Raw genomic sequence first — 18,137 nt, forward strand, 5'->3', positions numbered from 1 at the left:
AGAAAGCAAGGAAAGGGGTTAGAGCTGAGTGCGGGGCATGACAAGGGCTCAGGGATGCCTCCCATGGCACCCAAGGGGGTCCAAACCGGTCCAATATCTTCTCATCAAACTGTCCCTCATACCCCATCTCTGGCCGCCCTGTGCCCCCAGTCCCAAACCCCAGTGTCAGCCCATCAGTCTCGCCAGACCTCAGCCCTGTCCCTGTCCCAGGCTTCACATCCACTAGCCCCGGCTTCTCTCCTCCTCTAAATCCTGCCATAGCTCCCCAGAGCCATTGGGCTCAAGTCTCACATTATCAGGCAGGACCCAGGACACAGAGATGGATAACGCCCTAGACACACAGCACCTTCAGGCACACACACCCGGACACACAAAGCCACACAACACACACCTGGAGCCACAACACGGCACACTGCCACACAGGAAGGCACACAAAGCCAGCAGCAGGAACACAGACACACACGTTCAGGAAGAACAGACACGCGTCCCGTGCGCACCGTGGGAAAGGCCGGCGATGCGGATGGATCCTTCTGGGGCTCAGTTTCCTGCTCGGTAAAATGGGCGCTCCAACAGTTCCCAGCCCTAGGGAGCTATCCCTGTCCCCGGCCTCCCTGCCGCCCTGCGTCCCAGCACGCCCACGCGTCCCCCACGCACCGGCCCCCTCCCGCCGCGGGCCAACCCAGGAGCGCCCGGACTCCGCCTTTCCCTGCCCCTGCGGCCAATGAGACGCACCCCGGTGTCGGCGGTCCCCAGAGCCGCGGTGGCGCGGGCGCGGGGTCTGCCGAGGCTGCGCCAGCGCCAGTCCCCAGGGCGCGATGGAGCCCGGGCTGCGGCGGCGGCGCAGGAGCCGCCAGCTGGTGGCCTCCTTCCTTCGCGACCCGGGCTCGGGTCGCGTCTACCGGCGCGGGAAGCTGATCGGCAAGGTGGGGGGCACCCTCCCCGGGTCCGGGTCCCCGTCTGGGGCGCGCGCAATCGGGCGGCGCGGGGCGCAGGACGCGCGGTTTTGTCTGGGCGCCGGGCTTGGGTCCTGGCGAGTTAGGGGTCTCCCCCGAGAGTTCGGGGTCTGGGGGTCAGAGTCCGTGGCGCGGATCCTGTGGCGGGAACGGCGTCTGGAGTGTTGTGCTGTGTGTCCAGGGGTTGAGTGGCCAGGGGTGTGATGGGTCTTGGTGCCTTCCTGTGTGACTCAGTGCTGTGTGGTGTCTCCAGGTGTGTGATGCGTGGTTTTGTGTGTTCAGGTGTGTGTCTGATATGTTGTGTGTCTCAGTGTGTTATAAATCTCTGTGCCCTCTGTGTGTCCGTGTGCTGTGTTGTGTATCCTGTGTTGTGCTGTGTGTCCATGTGTTGTGTTGTGTATCTTGTGTGTCCTGCATTGTGTTCATGTGTTGTGTTGTGTGTCTCTGTGTTGTGTATCTGTGTGTTGTATTGTGTATCTTGTGTTGTGCGTCCATGTGTTGTGTGCCTGTGCGTTGTGTATCTTGTGTTGTGTATTCTGCATTGTGTGTTCATGTTTGTGTTGTGTGTCTGTATTGTGTATCTGTGTGTCATATTATGTATTTTGTGTGACCTGCATTGTGTGTTCATGTGTCATGTTGTGTGTCCTGCATTGTGTCCATGTGTTGTGTCCTGCGTTGTGTGTCTGTGTGTTGTGTGTCCTGCATTGTGTGTCCATGTGTTGTGTGTCCACGCATGTGTTGTAGTATGTGTCTGTGTTGTGTCTTTGTGTTGTGTCTATGCTGTGTGTCCAGGTATGAGGGTATGAGCTGTGTGTCCACGTTTCTCAAAGTGTATCCAGTGACAGGTGTGTGTGAAGGGACCTGGCCACACCTGGTTCCCTGGCAGCCTCGTGCCTCTGCCCTGCTCAGGCCACCTGTCTGCACACTTGTGTCCGCTTGTCCACTGAGTGGGCTAATCCCCTTCCCCACAGGGTGCCTTCAGCCGCTGCTACAAGCTAACAGACATGTCCACCAGCGCTGTCTTTGCCCTCAAGGTGGTGCCACGTGGTGGGGGCGGGGCTGGGCGGCTGCCTCCAGGAGGGAAGGTACAAGCCCCCATCCACATCCCGAGAAGCCCCACACCCAAAGCGGGTCCCCAGAGTGGTTCCTGCCCTTTGTGTGTGGGGGGAGAGTGTACGCCTGTTGACATGAATCCTGGGGTGTGTGCCCTCGGGGCACGTCCACTGGCGGGTGTGCACACGTGGAGGCCATGCCCACAGGTGGAGCGTGAGATCGCTCTGCACAGCCATCTGCGACACCGCAACATTGTGGCCTTCCATGGACACTTCGCTGACTGCGACCACGTGTACATGGTGCTGGAGTACTGCAGCCGCCAGGTGCCCTGGGGGAGAGCTGTGGGTGAGGGGAAGTGAGAAGGAGAAGGAGCAGGCAGTGGCCACTCCATGTCTACTGTGCCCATCTGTGTCCACCTGTACTTACCTGTTTCTACTGTGTCCATATGCCCATTATGGGACCTCTACCAGTGTCTGGTCATCAGTGCTTCCTATGCCCACAAATACCCATCTGTGCCCATCTTTCACTCACCTGTGTCCACCTAGGCACTTGATTCATCTAGGCACACCTGAGATCGCCTGTCTCTACCCGTGCCCATCTTATGCTGTGGTTGTCTTAACTTGTTTGTTTCTACTTGGACCCACCTGAACTCATCCATGCTCACCTGTGCCGACCTGAGCTTACTTGTGCTCACCTGTGTTGATCCGTGCTCACCCCACACTCAGCCTTGCCCACATTGGCCCAGTTGAACTTAGTTGTGTCTTCATAGATGCCTTGAACTTACTTTGTCCACTTAAGTACTCCTGAGCTACCTGTGTCACTTGTGCCCAGCTTATGCCCATTCTGTGTTCACCTGTGATCATATGGTCATTTTCAAACTCGCCTGTGGCCATTTTGTGCCCATCTGAACTCCTGTGTTTCTACTTGGGCTCATCTGAACTTACCCATGCTCACCTATGTCCACCTGAGCTCACCTGTGCTCGTTTGTGTCCATCCCACATCTGCCATGCCTAGCTTGGCCAAGTCGAACTTACCTTTGCCTTCTTGGGCCCCTTGAACTTACAGTACCCACCTGCTCTGAGCTCACCTGTACCCATTACCTGAGCTCACCTGTGCCCGTTACCTGCAGTCCTTGGCCCATGTGCTGAAGGCCCGGCAGACCCTGACAGAGCCTGAGGTGCGCTATTATCTGCGGGGTCTGGTCAGCGGCCTGCATTATCTGCACCAGCGGCGCATTGTGCACCGGGACCTGAAGCTCAGTGAGTGCCATGGAGGGGACCCTTGGGGGAGGGGAGCAGGAGCAAGGCTTCACCATCACCCCCAACCCCCATTCCTACCTCCCACCGGCAGGTAACTTCTTTCTGAACAAGAACATGGAGGTGAAGATAGGAGACCTAGGGCTGGCCGCCAAGGTGGGGCCGGGGGGCCGCTGCCACAGGTGAGACTGGGGAGACTCTGAGAAGTCCCTCTGGGTGGGCACAGATGAGACTCTGAGTCTGACAAGGGGGCCCAGCCCCACTCTCCCTCTCTCAGAGTGCTCTGCGGGACTCCAAACTTCCTGGCCCCTGAGGTGGTCTCTAGGAATGGGCACTCCTGCCAGTCGGACATCTGGGCTCTGGGCTGCATCATGTGAGTGGTTCCCCAGGATCCCTGGGTCTGGGGACAGTGGGCAGGACTGCCCAGGTGGAGCCAGGTATGGGCAGGTGGGAGCACATACAGGCAAGTCAAGGCAGGTGTAAGTATGTGCCAAAACTAAACCTGTTGCCACTGAGTCAATTCTGACTCATAGCGACCCTATAGCAGAGGGTAGAACTGCCCCGTAGGGTTTCCAAGGAGAGACTGGTAGATTCGAACTGCTGACCTTTTGGTTAGCAGCCCAGCTCTTAACCACTGTGCCACCAGGGCTCCATTAAGCGTGTACATGGAAGGCTGAATGAGGGGGTGGACAGGTGTGAGCATACACAGAACAGATGTAGGCAGGTGTGTGCAGGTGTGGGGAGGGGGAACACGCACCTTCCATCATTCAACCATGCAAGTGAGAATAGGGCGGATGTGGGGATGTGTATGAGGGAGGACAGGTGTGCTCAGGTGAGTGTAGATGTGGGCAGGTGGGAGTTTCACAGGGAGGTCAGGGCATGTGGGATTATGTACAATGGTCAGGAACATACAGAAGTGGGGCAGGTGTGCGCATGTAGAAATAAAACTGGAAAGGTGTATGCAGATATGGGACAGGAGCAGACAGTTGTGTAGACAGGTGCTGGTATCCCTGAGCGGGGCGGGGCTGTGTGGGTAGGTATGGCCAGGTGTGCACAGGCAGGTGCAAGTAAACCCTGGACAATGCCCAGGACAGATGCAAGCAGGCACCCAGGTTTCTGCCCCCTGCACCCCACCCAGGTACATGGTGCTGACCGGATCCCCGCCGTTCACGGCAGCACCACTGTCAGAGATGTACCAAAACATCCGTGAGGGCCGCTACCCTGAACCCACACATCTGTCGCCCGACGCTCGCAGCCTCATAGCCCGCCTCCTGGCGCCCAACCCAGCGGAGCGGCCCAGCCTTGACCAGGTGCTGCAGGATGATTTCTTCACACAGGTGGGCAGTCCCTGTGCCATGTGGCCTGGTCGTGATATTTTCTTCAGGAAGGAGCGAAGCACCCAGGTGTTTCAGGTGCAGGGGCTGGGAGCAGGTGACCTGAGCCTGGTACTGACCCTGACGCTCCTTCTGAAGGGTTTCACTCCAGACCGGCTGCCCCCTCACTCCTGCCACAGCACCCCCATCTTTGCCATCCCCCAGCCCCTGGGCAGGCTTTTCCGGAAGGTGGGCCAGCTGCTGCTGACTCAGTGCCGGCCACCCTGTGAGTACCCTACCTGCCCATACCTGCCCACCTCCGCCTGCACCCCCAGCACTTGCTCTCACTGCCCACGCCTGCCCCACATCTGCCTACAGCTTCCCTCACCTGCCCATACCTCTCACCTGCTTCTACCTGCCTGACACCTGTCCCAGCCCTCACACACCTGGCCAGACCCCCCACCTGCTCCACAATGTCTCCACACCCATGGCAGAGGTGGATGTGGGGTCCAGACCTGCCCCCCACATGTCCTCGCGCCTTCCCCAGGCCCCTTCACTCCCAAAGAGACCCCAGGACCAGGAGAAGAGGGTCCGGAGCCTGACTCCATGGACTGGAGCAGTGAGGTGAAGAGCCGGGGCTGGGGGCACATGCACAGATCTGGACAGGTGTACCCAGGGCATCCCTCTCCCAAGAGCCCTGGGGGTTTGCCCTGACCACCTCCAAACCCCCTCCACACACAGGCTTCCCTACACCTCTGGACTGAGGTCCACCTCTTCTGGGTCCCCAGCTCTGGACCCCATCCTCTGACCCACCACCCATGGGGGTGGGACCCATTTGTGTCCAGCTCTGTGCCCCTGGCCTGGGGGTTTCCCAAGGGCCGGATCCCACCACCGTAATTCCATCTACTTCTTCATTCCATGCACACTTATTGAATGTCTACTGTATGCCTTTGAGGCTTTCTGAGGTTACATCCCAGTGGAAGCCGGTCCGCCTGTATGCTGAGTCGGCTCAGGGCAGGGCTGGGTGAGGGAGAGGGCAGGGTGTCTCCTGGAGGGGCTGCAGGGTGTTTGGGGCCCCTCACCCACCTCAGGCCTCTCCCAGGGAGCTGGGCGGCCCCTCACCTCTCTGCTCTCTTTGCAGGCCTCCCTGTCTGAGAGAGGGGCTCCCTGCCCCGAGGTTCCCATCTGCCTGCTTACCCAAGGGACCCTCAGGAGTGACCCTGAGGGTGAGCAGATCTCTGCCTTTCAAGAGCCACAGCTCTTCTGGCCTCAGTTTTCCCACCTGTAAAATGGGAGTGCCGTAAGGAATCCTTCTGGGCCGAAAGTAGCATTTCCCTGGACAGACACGGGCAGCTGGCAGGAGCCAGGCCTGTCTGCCCCCTTCCCCGCGTGTCTCCCCACCTATCTGTCTCCCCAGGGTCTGAGGGGAGCTGGCGGCCAGAGGTGGAGGCAGCCATCCAGGGCCTGCTGCTCTGCCTGGACGCTGCCCCCCCAGGTAGGAGCCCCATCCAGCCCACAGAGGCCTCCTCTCTCTTAATGTCCCGGGAATGTTGCCCCCATCCCCATCCGGGCCCTTCCCAGGCATTCCTGGGGCTCCCCTGGGGGGGCAGAAAGGCGGCGGAATGAGAAGAAAGAGGCCTCAGGGCACTCGGACCCTTCTGTGCCTCAGTTTCCCCACCTGTAATCATAGTGATGGAGGTGGTCATTGTGCGCCGTCTGGGACTTTGTGAGGTCCTTTCACACATATCTTACAATGACCGTAAGGAGCCCAGGTGGCGCAACAGTGAAGTGCTCCGTGGGAGGGAGACCTGGTGATCTGCTGCCATAAAGATTGCAGCCCAGGGGACCCTATGAGGCAGCTCTGCTCTGTCCCGCGGGGCCGCTATGAGTTGAAAATCGACTCGATGGCACCCAACAACAACCGTTATCTTTATTTCGGGTGACGTGTTGTGAGGTGTCTTAAGGGCACAATCAGTTCCTTAGGGCCTGGGTCTCTCAAGCCCTTAATCCTGTCCCGTTTGAGAGCCAGAGAGGAACTGAGGGAGGAAATGCAACATTGGACTTTGGCCAACACCAAGCCCCCGTCCCTGAGTCCCAGGACCCCAAACCTCCACCAGCCCACAATGTCCTGCCCCAACCCCCATGGAGAAACCATAAAAAAGAAACCTGTTCCCATCAAGTCAATTCCGACTCGTAGTGACCCTATAGAACAGAGCAGAGCTGCTCCGTAGGGTTTCCAAGGAGCAGTTGGTAGATTTGAGCTGCCAGCCTTTTGGTTAGCAGCAAAGCTCTTAACCACGGCGCCACCAGGACTCCGCAGAGAGGGAGCCCTGAACTGCAGACCAGGTCCGCTGTCCTCCCTTCAAGCCTTTTCTATATCACGTCGGCCCATCTCCCTTCTTTTCCAGCCTCCCCCGCCTGTGGAGCCCAAGAAAGGCCCCACATTTTAAAGTTTCCCTGGAGCCACCCTTTTTTTCCAATTTTTAATAACCATTAAAAAATCATTTTAGACTTGCAGAAAAGTGGCAAAGATCATGCAGAGAGTGCCTGCCTACCCCTCACCCAGTGTCCCCTCCTGCAAGCATCTTCTGTCACCATGGTGTTTGTCAAGGCGGAGAAACTGACGCGGGGACTTTATTCAATATCACCTGGTTTTCCACCAATGTCCTTTTTCTGTTCCGGGGATTCCACATTGCACTGATCACTTTTTATTTATTTTCATGTCATCTTTTAAATTTTAATACATTTTTTATTTTATTGTTGTTGAAAATACACACAGCAAAACACACCCCCTTTGACAGTTTCTGCACATACAATTCAGTGACATCGATTATGTCCTTTAAGCTGTGACCGTTCTCACCCTCCTTCTCAATTGTCCCTCCCCCACTAACATACACTCACTGCCCCCAAGCTTCCTATCTCAGCTTTCGAGTTCCTGTTGTCAATTTGACCTCATATAACCACCAAAAAAAACAAACGCCTTGCTGTCGAGTCAATTCTGACTCACAGTGACCCTATAGGACAGAGTAGAACCGCCCTGTAGGGTTGCCAAGGAGCAGCTGGTGAATTCGAACTGCTGACCTTTTGGTTAGCAGCCTTGGCTCGCCGTAGCTCTTAACCACTGCCCCACCAGTGCTCCTGATCCCATGTACCTGTTGCCGTTGAGTGGATTCCAACTCATAGTGACCCTATAGGACAAAGTAGAAGTGCCCATAGGGTTTCCAAGGAGTCCAGTATGGACTCCAACTGGTGAGCTTTTGCTTAGCAGCCGTTGCTTTTAATGACTCCACCGTCGGGGTTTCCCCTGATCCCATATAGATAGTCCTTAAAAGACCATGAAAATAAGCTAAACTATTGTTTGGTTTAAAGAAGACTTCAGGGGGTAGTTTTGCTTTAAGGTTTAAAGATGACCTCAGGGCAATAGTTTCAGGGGTTCATTGAAACTCCGTGGCTCCAGAAGGTCTGGATTCCGTGAGAACTTCAAATTTTGTACTGAATTTTCCCCCTTTGGATCAAAATCCTTTTTTAATAAAAATTAAACAAAGCCTTATAGCGTGACAAGCATTCCAGAAGCAGCTTGTAATCCCAGGGTCCCCAGTACTTTCCTGAAAGGTGAGGAGGGCTGGTTGTTTGTTTCTTGGGCTCCTTTCATTATCCCCTCGGCCTGCAGTCCCACTATTAAAGCCACCAAGCCTTGGAACGGGTTTGTTTTTTGGGGGGTTATATGGGATCAAACTGACAATAGTCCCTGCCCGGGCCGCCAGGCCCCCCACCTGCAGCTCAGCTTACCTCATCTTTGTGCCCAGCCACACAGGACCCTCCAGGAGAGCAGCGGCCCCTTCTCTGGGCCCCCAAGTGGGTGGAATACTCCAGCAAGTACGGCTTCGGCTACCAGCTGTCGGACGGGGGCAGTGGGGTCCTGCTCCGAGACGGCACCCACATGGCCCTGCGCCCCCCAGGGGGGTAAGTAGTGAGGCTCCTGTCCCCTGGGAGGCGGGCTGTCCCTTCACCTTCCTTCCTTCATTCCTCAGCTATTTAGTAAGCACCGACTGTGTGCACCTACACTGCCTGGTGGAGGAGACAATGCTAAACAAATGAATGACTAAGTTGATTTCAGGTAGCACTTTTCTGAAGGAACGTGAAGAAGGTGAGGTGGCAGGGAGGGAGGAGAGGCGACTCTTGATAGCATGATTGGGGAAGGCCTCTTGGAGGAGGTGACATTCAGGCAAGACATGGATGACAAGAAGGAGGCCATCAGGCGCAGCATTGCAGCCACAGGGAACAACATGTGCAAAGGCCCTGAAGCAGGACTGAGGCTGGCAGGTTTGAGGTACAGTGAGAAAGCTGGAGTAAGCGAGGAAAGACAGGAGGACTTGACGTTATAGTCCCTGCAGGCCACTGGAGGGTCACAGTGGTGGCCATAGAGGGCTGGGAGGGGCTGGATTCTGGACTTTATTTGAAGGTGGGAAGGATGGAGCCACCATCAGCCGAGATAGGAAGATGCCAGAAGGGTGGCTTGGGGCTGATCGAGACCCCAGTATGGACATGCTGAGGTTGACGGGCAGAGAAGTCTCAGAGGAGACGCTGAGTCAAGGGCTGGCTCCATGGGTCAGATTCAAGCGGGGGGGAGGGGACAAGGGGGTGTCATAGTTCCCTAGGACTGCTGTAACAAAATAGACCATGAGTGGGCGGCTTTCAAGAACAGGTATTTAGTTTCTCACAGTTTTGGAGGCCAGAAGTCGCCGGGTGGAGCAAACGGTTAAGCACTTGCTTACTAGCTGAAAGGTTGGCTGTTTGAATCCACCCAAAGACACGTTGGAAGACAGACCTGGTGATCTGCTTCCGAAAGGTGGTGGTGGTTGTTAGGTGCGGTTGAGCCGGTTCTGACTCATAGTGACCCCATATACAACAGAACGAAACACTGCCCAGTCCTGTACCATCCTCACAATCGTTATGCTTGAGCCTACTGTTGAAGCCACTGTGTCGGTCCATCTCACTGAGTTGTTGTTGTTAGGTGCCGTTGAGCCGGTTCTGACTCATAGCTACCCTAGGTACCACAGAACGAGACACTGCCCAGTCCTGCACCATCCTTAAAATCATTGTTATGCTCGAGTCCATTATTGCAGCCACTGTGTCAATCCATCTTGTTGAGGGTCTTCATCTCTTCCGCTGACCCTGTACTTTGCCAAGCATGATGTCCTTCTCCAGGGACTGATCCCTCCTGACAACATGTCCAAAGTATGTAAGATGCAGTCTTGCCATCCTTGCTTCTAAGGACCACTCTGGTTGTACTTCTTCCAAGACCAAATTTATTCATTCTTCTGGCAGTCCGTGGTATATTCAATATTCTTCGCCAACACCATAATTCAAAAGCGTCAACTCTTCTTCGGTCTTCCTTATTCATTGTCCAGTTTTCACATGCATGTGCTGCGATTGAAAATATCATGGCTTGGGTCAGGCGCACCTTAGTCTTCAGGGTGACATCTTTGCTCTTCAACACTTTAAAGAGGTCCTTTGCAGCAGATTTACCCAATGCAATGCGTCTTTTGATTTCTTGACTACTGCTTCCGTACGTGTTGATTGTGGACCCAAGTAAAACGAAATCCTTGACAACTTCAATCTTTTCTCTGTTTACCATGATGTTGCTCACTGGTCCAGCTGTGAGGATTTTTGTTTTCTTTATTTTGAGGTGCAATCCATACTGAAGGCTGTGGTCTTTGATCTTCATTAGTAAGTGCTTCAAGTCCTCTTTGCTTTCAGCAAGCAAGGCTGTGTCATCTGCATAACGCAGGTTGTTAGTGAGTCTTTCTCCAATCCTGATGCCCCGTTCTTCTTCATATAGTCCAGCTTCTCGGATTATTTGCTCAGCATACAGATTGAATAGGTATGGTGAATGGATACAACCCTGACACACACCTTTCCTGACTTTAAAACAATCAATATCCCCTTGTTCTGTCTGAACAACCACCTCTTCATCTATGTAAAGGTTCCTCCTGAGCACAGTTAAGTGTCCTGGAATTCCCATTCTTCGCAGTGTTATCCATAATTTGTTATGATCCACACAGTCGAATGCCTTTGCATAGTCAATAAAACACAGGTAAACATCCTTCCGGTATTCTCTGCTTTCAGCCAGGATCCATCTGACATCAGCAATGATATCCCTGGTTCCACGTCCTCTCCTGAAACCAGCCTGAATTTCTGGCAGTTCCCTGTCGATATACCGCTGCAGCCGGTTTTGAATGATCTTCAGCAGAATTTTGCTTGCGTGCGATATTAATGATATCGTTCTATAATTTCCACATTTGGTTGGATCACCTTTCTCTGGAATAGGCATAAATATGGATCTCTTCCAGTCAGTTGGCCAGGAAGCTGTCTTCCATATTTCTTGGCATAGACAAGTGAACACCTCCAGAGCTGCATCTGTTTGTTGAAACATCTCAGTTGATATTCCATCAAATTATGTGAGACAAAGTCTCGCCATCCTCGATTCTAAGGAGCGTTCTGGCTGTACTTCTTCCAAGACGGATGTGTTCATTCCTCTGGCTAAATATGTTGTCATCAATTTCAACTCATAGTGACCCTCTAAGACAGAGTAGAACTGCCCAATATAGTTTACAAGGAGTGGCTGGTGGATTTGAACTGCCCACCTTTTGGTTAGCAGCAGAGCTCTTAACCACTGCGCCTCCAGGGCTCCGTGTTCTTCTGGCAGTCCATGCTGTATTCAGTCTTGTTTGCAACACCCTAATTCAAAGGGGTCAATGCTTCTTCCGTCTTGCTTACTCATTATCCAGCTTTTGCGCGCATATGATGCTACTGAAAACACTAGGGCTTGGTTCGGGAGCAGCTTAGTCCTCAGAGCAACATCTTTGCTTGTTAACACTTTGAAGAGCCTTTTTGCAGCTGATCTGCCCAAAGCAATACGTCGTTTCAGCCATGGAAACCTTAAGGGGCAGTTCTACTCTGCACACATGGGGTGACCACCAGTTGGAATTGACTAGACGGCAAGTAACAACAGCAGTCGGAATTCGGGGCACTGGCTGTGCGGAGGGACGGGGGCCTTCTTTGTTGGTAACCCCACGGGTTCCCTGGTTTGTAGACGGGTCTTCACATGGCGTCTGTTCCCCCCGCCTCCGTGTGTGTCTCTGCGCCTGGTCTGCTCTTTTGAGAACTCAGAATGGGTTAGGTTTAGGATCCGCCCTACACTGCATTAATCTCGTTAACACAGCAGAAGGAAAACCCTATTTCCAAACAGGGTCATATTTACAGGCACGGGGGCCAGGGCATCAGTACATATTTTGTAGGTGCCGTCAAATCGATTCTGACTCGTGGCCATCCCATGCGTGTGGAGTAGAACTGCGCCATGGGGTTTTCAAGCCTGTGACCTTTCAGAAGTAGGTCGCCAGGCCTGTCTTCTGAGGCACCGCTGGGTGGGTTTGAACTGCCAACCTTTCAGTTAGCAGTGGAGCACATAGCCGTCTGCACCACCCGGGGCCTCAGATACATATTTGAAGGCACGTAATTCAGTCGTCACAGGCGATCAGAGGGCAGCTGCTCTTTAAGACAAGGTCTGAGTGGACGGAGCTGGGCGGGACGGTGTCCGTGAGCATGGGAGCCCGGGGACAGAGCCCTGCAGCTGACGCTGCCCGCTGGGCTCTCTCTCCAGCCAGGTCTGCTACGCATCCGACCGCAGGAAACTGGAGACGTTCACGCTGAGGGACGTGCCTGGTGCGCTGGGTGCCAAGTTAGCCGTCCTCCGTCTCTTCAGCCGTTACCTGCAGCAGCGGCTGTGGGAGGTGAGGCTGGCGGGGCGGGTGGGGCTGGGCGGCTGGTGACACCCGTGGCCCTGACCCCCGCGTGGCTGTGTCTGCCCACAGGACGGGGCCCTGCCTGGACCCACGCCGCCTGCCGGGCCCAGCCTCTGCCTCCTGAGTTTCCTGGTGTTTGGTCAGGCCTCGATGCTCCTCTTCAGTAACGGGACGGTGCAGGTGAGGGGACAGCGGGGTGGGGGCTGCCGCGTCCCCCTCGGATTGGATCATAGCGTGGCAGCTTTTCAGAAGCTCTAGGAGCCCCGAGCTTCCTGAAAAAGAAAAAAAGTGTTGACTCCGAAACCCAGGCCCGCCAAACCCAAACGAAAACATGTTGAAATAACAGCAAAATGCCATTTTCACTGCTCTTCCCGTGTGGTTAAATATAGCGCCTGTCATTTTGGTGGAAAATCATTTTTAGGTTCGATGTTTCCTAAGCAGCTCTGAGGGTTTCCAAGAAACCCAACCAGTCCTGAAACGTATTTCGAATGCAACCTTATAAAACACTGTCCTTTTCTGCAGTCAAAGTAAAAACCTACGTTTGAACTAGGGTGTGGTGTCTGGCTGTACGCTTGACCTGAGCTGGGCCAGGGTGGCCATGAGTTAGGGAGAAAGACTTGCAGAGGCTCTGCTTGGGAATTGGGGAGTTTAATACTCAGAGAGATACCCTGGTGACACAACGGCTAAGAGTTAGCGTGCTAACTCAAAGGTCGGTGGTAGGAACGCACCCAGCCTTGCTGTGGAAGAAAATCCTGGCAATCGACTTCCGTAAAGATTGATCCCTTGGTGTCAGGTTGATTCTGACTCCTAGTGACCCTGTAGGACAGAGTAGAACAGCCCCATAGGGTTTCCTAGGACGGAAGCAGGTGGCCAGGTCTTTCTCCTGCAGAGCTGCTGGGTGGGTTCAAACTGACCTTTTTGTTAGCAGCAGAGTGCTTAACCACTGCACCCCCAGGGCTCCCTCAGTAATGACTACAGTCTAGGAAACCCTACGGGACAGCTCTACTGTGTCACAGGGGGTCACTAGGAGTCAGAATCCACTGGACTGCACCAATAACACCACTCAGAGAAGGAGAGCGATTTCCCCAAGGCCGCAGAGTTACTGCATTAATATGGGGGTCACACGGGGTGGCTGTGGGTGGGGGTCTTCATCTGAGTCTCAGTTTCCCCTTCTGTAGAGTTGAGCTCTTGGCTCTGGACTCTAAGCACTTATAGGTGGGGCCGGCATACAGACCCAGCTCACAGTCCAGGGCCCTCCAATCCTTCCCCCTGAAGGCCCAGGACTGGGGGCAGCCTGGGGGTGGCTCGTTCCCTCAACCTCAACTCTCACCCTTCGGCAGGTCTGCTGCAGTGGTGAGCAGGCTCGGCTGGTGCTGAGTGGTGAGGGTGAGAACTTGGTGCTCACCCTCTTGGAACAGGGCCGGCCTGGCACCTCCTACCCACTGGGCATCCTGCGGAGCCATGGCTGTGCCCCAGCTACCCGCCAGCGCCTTCACCATGCTCTCCGCATGCTTCAGAGCATCTAGTGGCCCTGAGGGTCAGCGTGGACCTTTATGTGATCCTGAGGGTCAGAGTGGACCCCTGCCTGATCCTGAGGGTCAGACTGGAGCCCTGCCTGATCCTGAGGGTCAGACTGGACCCCTGTCTGATCCTGAGGGTCAGAGTGGACCTCTGTCTGACGGTGCCAGGGACCCAGGCACCATTTCTCTCCCTGTGGCTTCCCCAGAGCGGGTGTCCTTGGGGGACATGCAGGGAGCATGGGGGGCGGGGTCCTTGCCTTGCGGCATGACTGTTCAACCCAGGTTTTTGTCTTGCCTTGTTTGTTTTTCATTAAAGAAATCTTGGCTCCATACCCTGTGGTTGGCCTTTCTTGTGAGCACCAGAGACCTTATCGTGATAAGGGTGCAAGTGGCTTGTGATGTAGGGGCCACTGAAAAAATATATACTGTTCCCATCTGTCCAAAAAATACATCTGTGTGGGGGCGTGTGTATACGGGAGGCATCTGTGAAGATGTGAGCAAAGGGACATTTGTTGATACTTAAGAAACTACTGTTAAGTTTTTAAAGTGTGTAACTTTGTGTAGTTTTGTTTTAAAAGTGGTCTTATTCTTTAAGGCAGTGGTTCTCGGTGGGAGTGATTCTGCCCTCCGGAGACACTGGGTCATGTCTGGAGATGTGTGTGGGTGTCACACTGTGATGTACTACTGGCATCGAGTGGGTGGAGGCCAGGGACCGTACTCAACACCCTACAGTGCACAAGAGGTCCCACTCCAGAGAAGGACCTGGCCCCAAATGTCAGCAGTGCTGAGGGGGAGGGACCCTGCATTTATTATTTGGAAATATATGGGCTTGCTCCCCGCTCATACGTTCACCAGAATAAACTCCTGATGGGTTAGATGATGTGAACCAGGGGGACCCTCCAGCTCCTGTGATTTCCCTCCTCCCTCCTCCCCACTACTGTGTGAATTTAAATGTGGGCAGCGTCCTAGGATGTCAATAGGTCAGATGGTTATGGGATGCAGAGTCTCTTGGGAGTCAGTTGTTGTTGTTAGGCATCCTTGAGTCGGTTCCGACTCACAGCAACCTGATATACACCAGAAAAAAACACGCCCGGTCCTGCACCATCCTCACAGTCACTGTTATGCTTGAGCTTATTGTTGCAGCTACCGTGTCAGTCCATCTCCCTGATGGTCTTCCTCTTTTTCACGGACCCTCTACCAAGCATCATAGCCTTCTCCAGGGACTGGTCCCTCCTGACAACTTGTCCACCATGCTTGCTTCTAAGGAGCATTGTGGCTGTACTTCTTCCAAGACAGACTCGCTCGTTCTTTTTGGCAGTCCATGGTATATTCAATATTTTTCACCAACAGCATAATTCAAAGGCGTCTACTCTTCTTCGGTCTTCCTTATTCATTGTCCAGCTTTCACACTCATATGACGCGATTGAAAATACCATGGCTTGGGTCAGGCGCACCTTAGTCTTCAGGGTGACATCTTTGCTCTTCAACACTTTGAAGAGGTCCTTTGCAGCAGATTTGCCCAATGCAATGCGTCTTTTGATTTCCTGACTGCTGCTTCCGTGGCTGTTGATTCTGGATCCAAGGAAAATGAAATCCTGACAACTTCAGTCTTTTCTCTGTTTATCATGATGTTGCTCATTGGTCCAGTTCTGAGGATTTTTGTTTTCTTTGTGTTGAGGTGTAATCCATACTGAAGGCTGTGGTCTTTGATCTTCATTAGTAAGTGCATCAAGTCCTCTTCACTTTCAGCAAGCAAGGTTGTGTCATCTGCATAACTCAGGTTGTTAATGAGTCTTCCTCCAATCTTGATGCCCCGTTCTTCTTCATGTAGTCCAGCTTCTAGGATTATCTGCTCAGCATACAGATTAAATAGGTATGGTGAAAGAATACAACCCTGATGCACACCTTTCCTGACTTTAAACCAATCAGTATCCCCTTGTTCTGTCCGAACAACGGCCTCTTGATCTATGTAAAGGTTCCTCATGAGCACAATGAAGTGTTCTGGAATTCCCATTCTTCGCAATGTTATCCGTAGTTTGTTATGATCCACACAGTCGAATGCCTTTGCATAGTCAATAAAACACAGGTAAACATCCTTCTGGTATTCTCTGCTTTCAGCCAGGACCCATCTGACATCAGCAATGATATCCCTGGTTCCACGTCCTCTTCTGAATCTGGCCTGAATTTCTGGCAGTTCCCTGTTGATATACTGCTGCAGCCGTATATTTGAACGATCGTCAGCAGAATTTTGCTTGCGTGTGATATTAATGATATTGTTCTATAATATTCACATTCGGTTGGATCACCTTTCTTGGGAACAGGCATAAATATGGATCTCTTCCAATCAGTTGGCCAGGAAGCTGTCTTCCATATTTCTTGGCATAGTTGAGTGAGCAGCTCCGGTGCTGCATCTGTTTGTTGAAACATCTCAATTGATATTCGTCAATTCCTGGAGCCTTGTTTTTCACCAATTCCTTTAGCACAGCTTGGACTTCTTTCTTCAGTACCATCGGTTCCTGATCTTATCCTACCTCTTGAAATGGTTGAACATGGACCAATTCTTTTTGGTATAATGACTCTGTGTATTCCTTCCATCTTCTTCTTCTTTTTTATTTTTTATTGTGCTTTAACTGAAAGTTTACAAATCAAGTCAGTCTCTCACACAAAAACTTATATACACCTTGCTACATACTCCCAATTGCTCTCCCCCTAATGAGACAACCCGCTCTCTCCCTCCACTCTCTCTTTTCGTGTCCATTTCACCAGCTTCTAACCCCCTCTACCCTCTCATCTCCCCTCCAGGCAGGAGATGCCAACATAGTCTCAAGTGTCCACTTGATCCAAGATGCTCACTCCTCACCAGCATCCCTCTCCAACCCATTGTCCGGTCCAATCCCTGTCTGAAGAGTTGTCTTTGGGAATGGTTCCTGTCTTGGGCCAACAGAAGGTCTGGGGGCCATGACCGCCGGAGTCCTTCTAGTCTCAGTCAGACCATTAAGTCTGGTCTTTTTACGAGAATTTGGGGTCTGCATCCCACTGCTCTCCTGCTCCCTCAGGGGTTCTCTGTTGTGTTCCCTGTCAGGGCAGTCACTGGTTGCAGCCGGGCAGCATCTAGTTCTTCAGGTCTCAGGCTGATGTAGTCTCTGGTTTATGTGGCCCTTTCTGATTTGGGGGCTCATAATTACCTTGTGTCCTTGGTGTTCTTCATTCTCCTTTTATCCAGGTGCGTTGAGACCAATTGATACATCTTAAATGGCCGCTTGCTAGTGTTTAAGACCCCAGACGCCTCTCTTCAAGGTGGGACTTCCATCTTCTTTTGATACTTCATTTGTCATTTAATATTTTCCTCCATAGAACTCTTCAATATTGCAGCTCGAGGCTTGAATTTTTTCTTCAGTTCTTTCAGCTTGAGAAATGCCAAGTATGTTCTTTTCTTTTGGGTTTCTACTTCCAGGTCTTCGCACATGTCATTATAATACTTTGTCTTTTCGAGCCGCGTTTGAGATCTTCTGTTCAGTCCTTTCCTGTCATCATTTCTTCCTTTCGCTTTAGCTGCATGATGTTCAAGAGCAAGTTTCAGAGTCTCTTTTGACATCCATTTAGCTCTTTTCTTTCTTTCCTATCTCTTTAATGACCTCTTGTTTTCTTCATGTGTGATGTCCTTGACGCCATTCCACAACTCATCTGGTCTTTGGTCACTAGTGTTTAACACGTCAAATCTATTTTTGAGATGGTCTCTAAATTCAGGTGGGATATACTCAAGGTAGTACTTTGGCTCTTGTGGAACTGTTCTAATTTTCTTCAGTTTCAACTTGAACTTGCATACGAGCAATTGATGGTCTGTTCCACAGTTGGCCCCTGGCCTTGTTCTGACTGATGATATTGAGCTTTTCCATCATCTCTTTCCACAGATACAGTGGATTTGATTCCTGTGTATTCCACCTGGTGAGGTCTACGTGCATAGTCACTGTTTATGTTGGTGAAAAAAGGTATTTGCAGAGAAGAAGTCATTGGTCTTGCAAAATCGTATCGTGTGATCTCCAGCGTTTTTTCTATCACCAAGGCCTTATCTTCCAGCTACTGATCCTTCTTCTTTGTTTCCAATGATCACATTCCAATCACCAGTAATTATCAATGCATCTTGATTGCATGTTCGATCAATTTCAGACTGCAGCAGCTGATAAAAATCTTCAATTTCTTCATCTTTGGCTTTAGTGGTTGGTGTGTAAATTTGAAT

General features: G+C 52.5%; 1 protein-coding gene across 1 annotated transcript; it reads left to right on the top strand.

Moving 5' to 3' along the window:
• Positions 1-815: 815 nt before the first annotated feature.
• PLK5 (polo like kinase 5 (inactive)) lies at positions 816-13,906 on the top strand. The gene is given in 15 exon segments (XM_064280111.1): positions 816-923; positions 1,925-2,038; positions 2,213-2,329; positions 3,136-3,265; positions 3,357-3,444; positions 3,540-3,635; positions 4,401-4,599; positions 4,735-4,861; positions 5,123-5,199; positions 5,717-5,801; positions 5,993-6,070; positions 8,382-8,485; positions 8,488-8,538; positions 12,450-12,560; positions 13,721-13,906. Coding segments are annotated over 15 exon segments (1,671 nt in total).
• The last annotated feature ends 4,231 nt before the right edge of the window (positions 13,907-18,137 follow it).

Source organism: Loxodonta africana, chromosome 3, assembly GCF_030014295.1.
Source record: "Loxodonta africana isolate mLoxAfr1 chromosome 3, mLoxAfr1.hap2, whole genome shotgun sequence".
NCBI classification, from domain to species: Eukaryota; Metazoa; Chordata; class Mammalia; order Proboscidea; family Elephantidae; genus Loxodonta; species Loxodonta africana.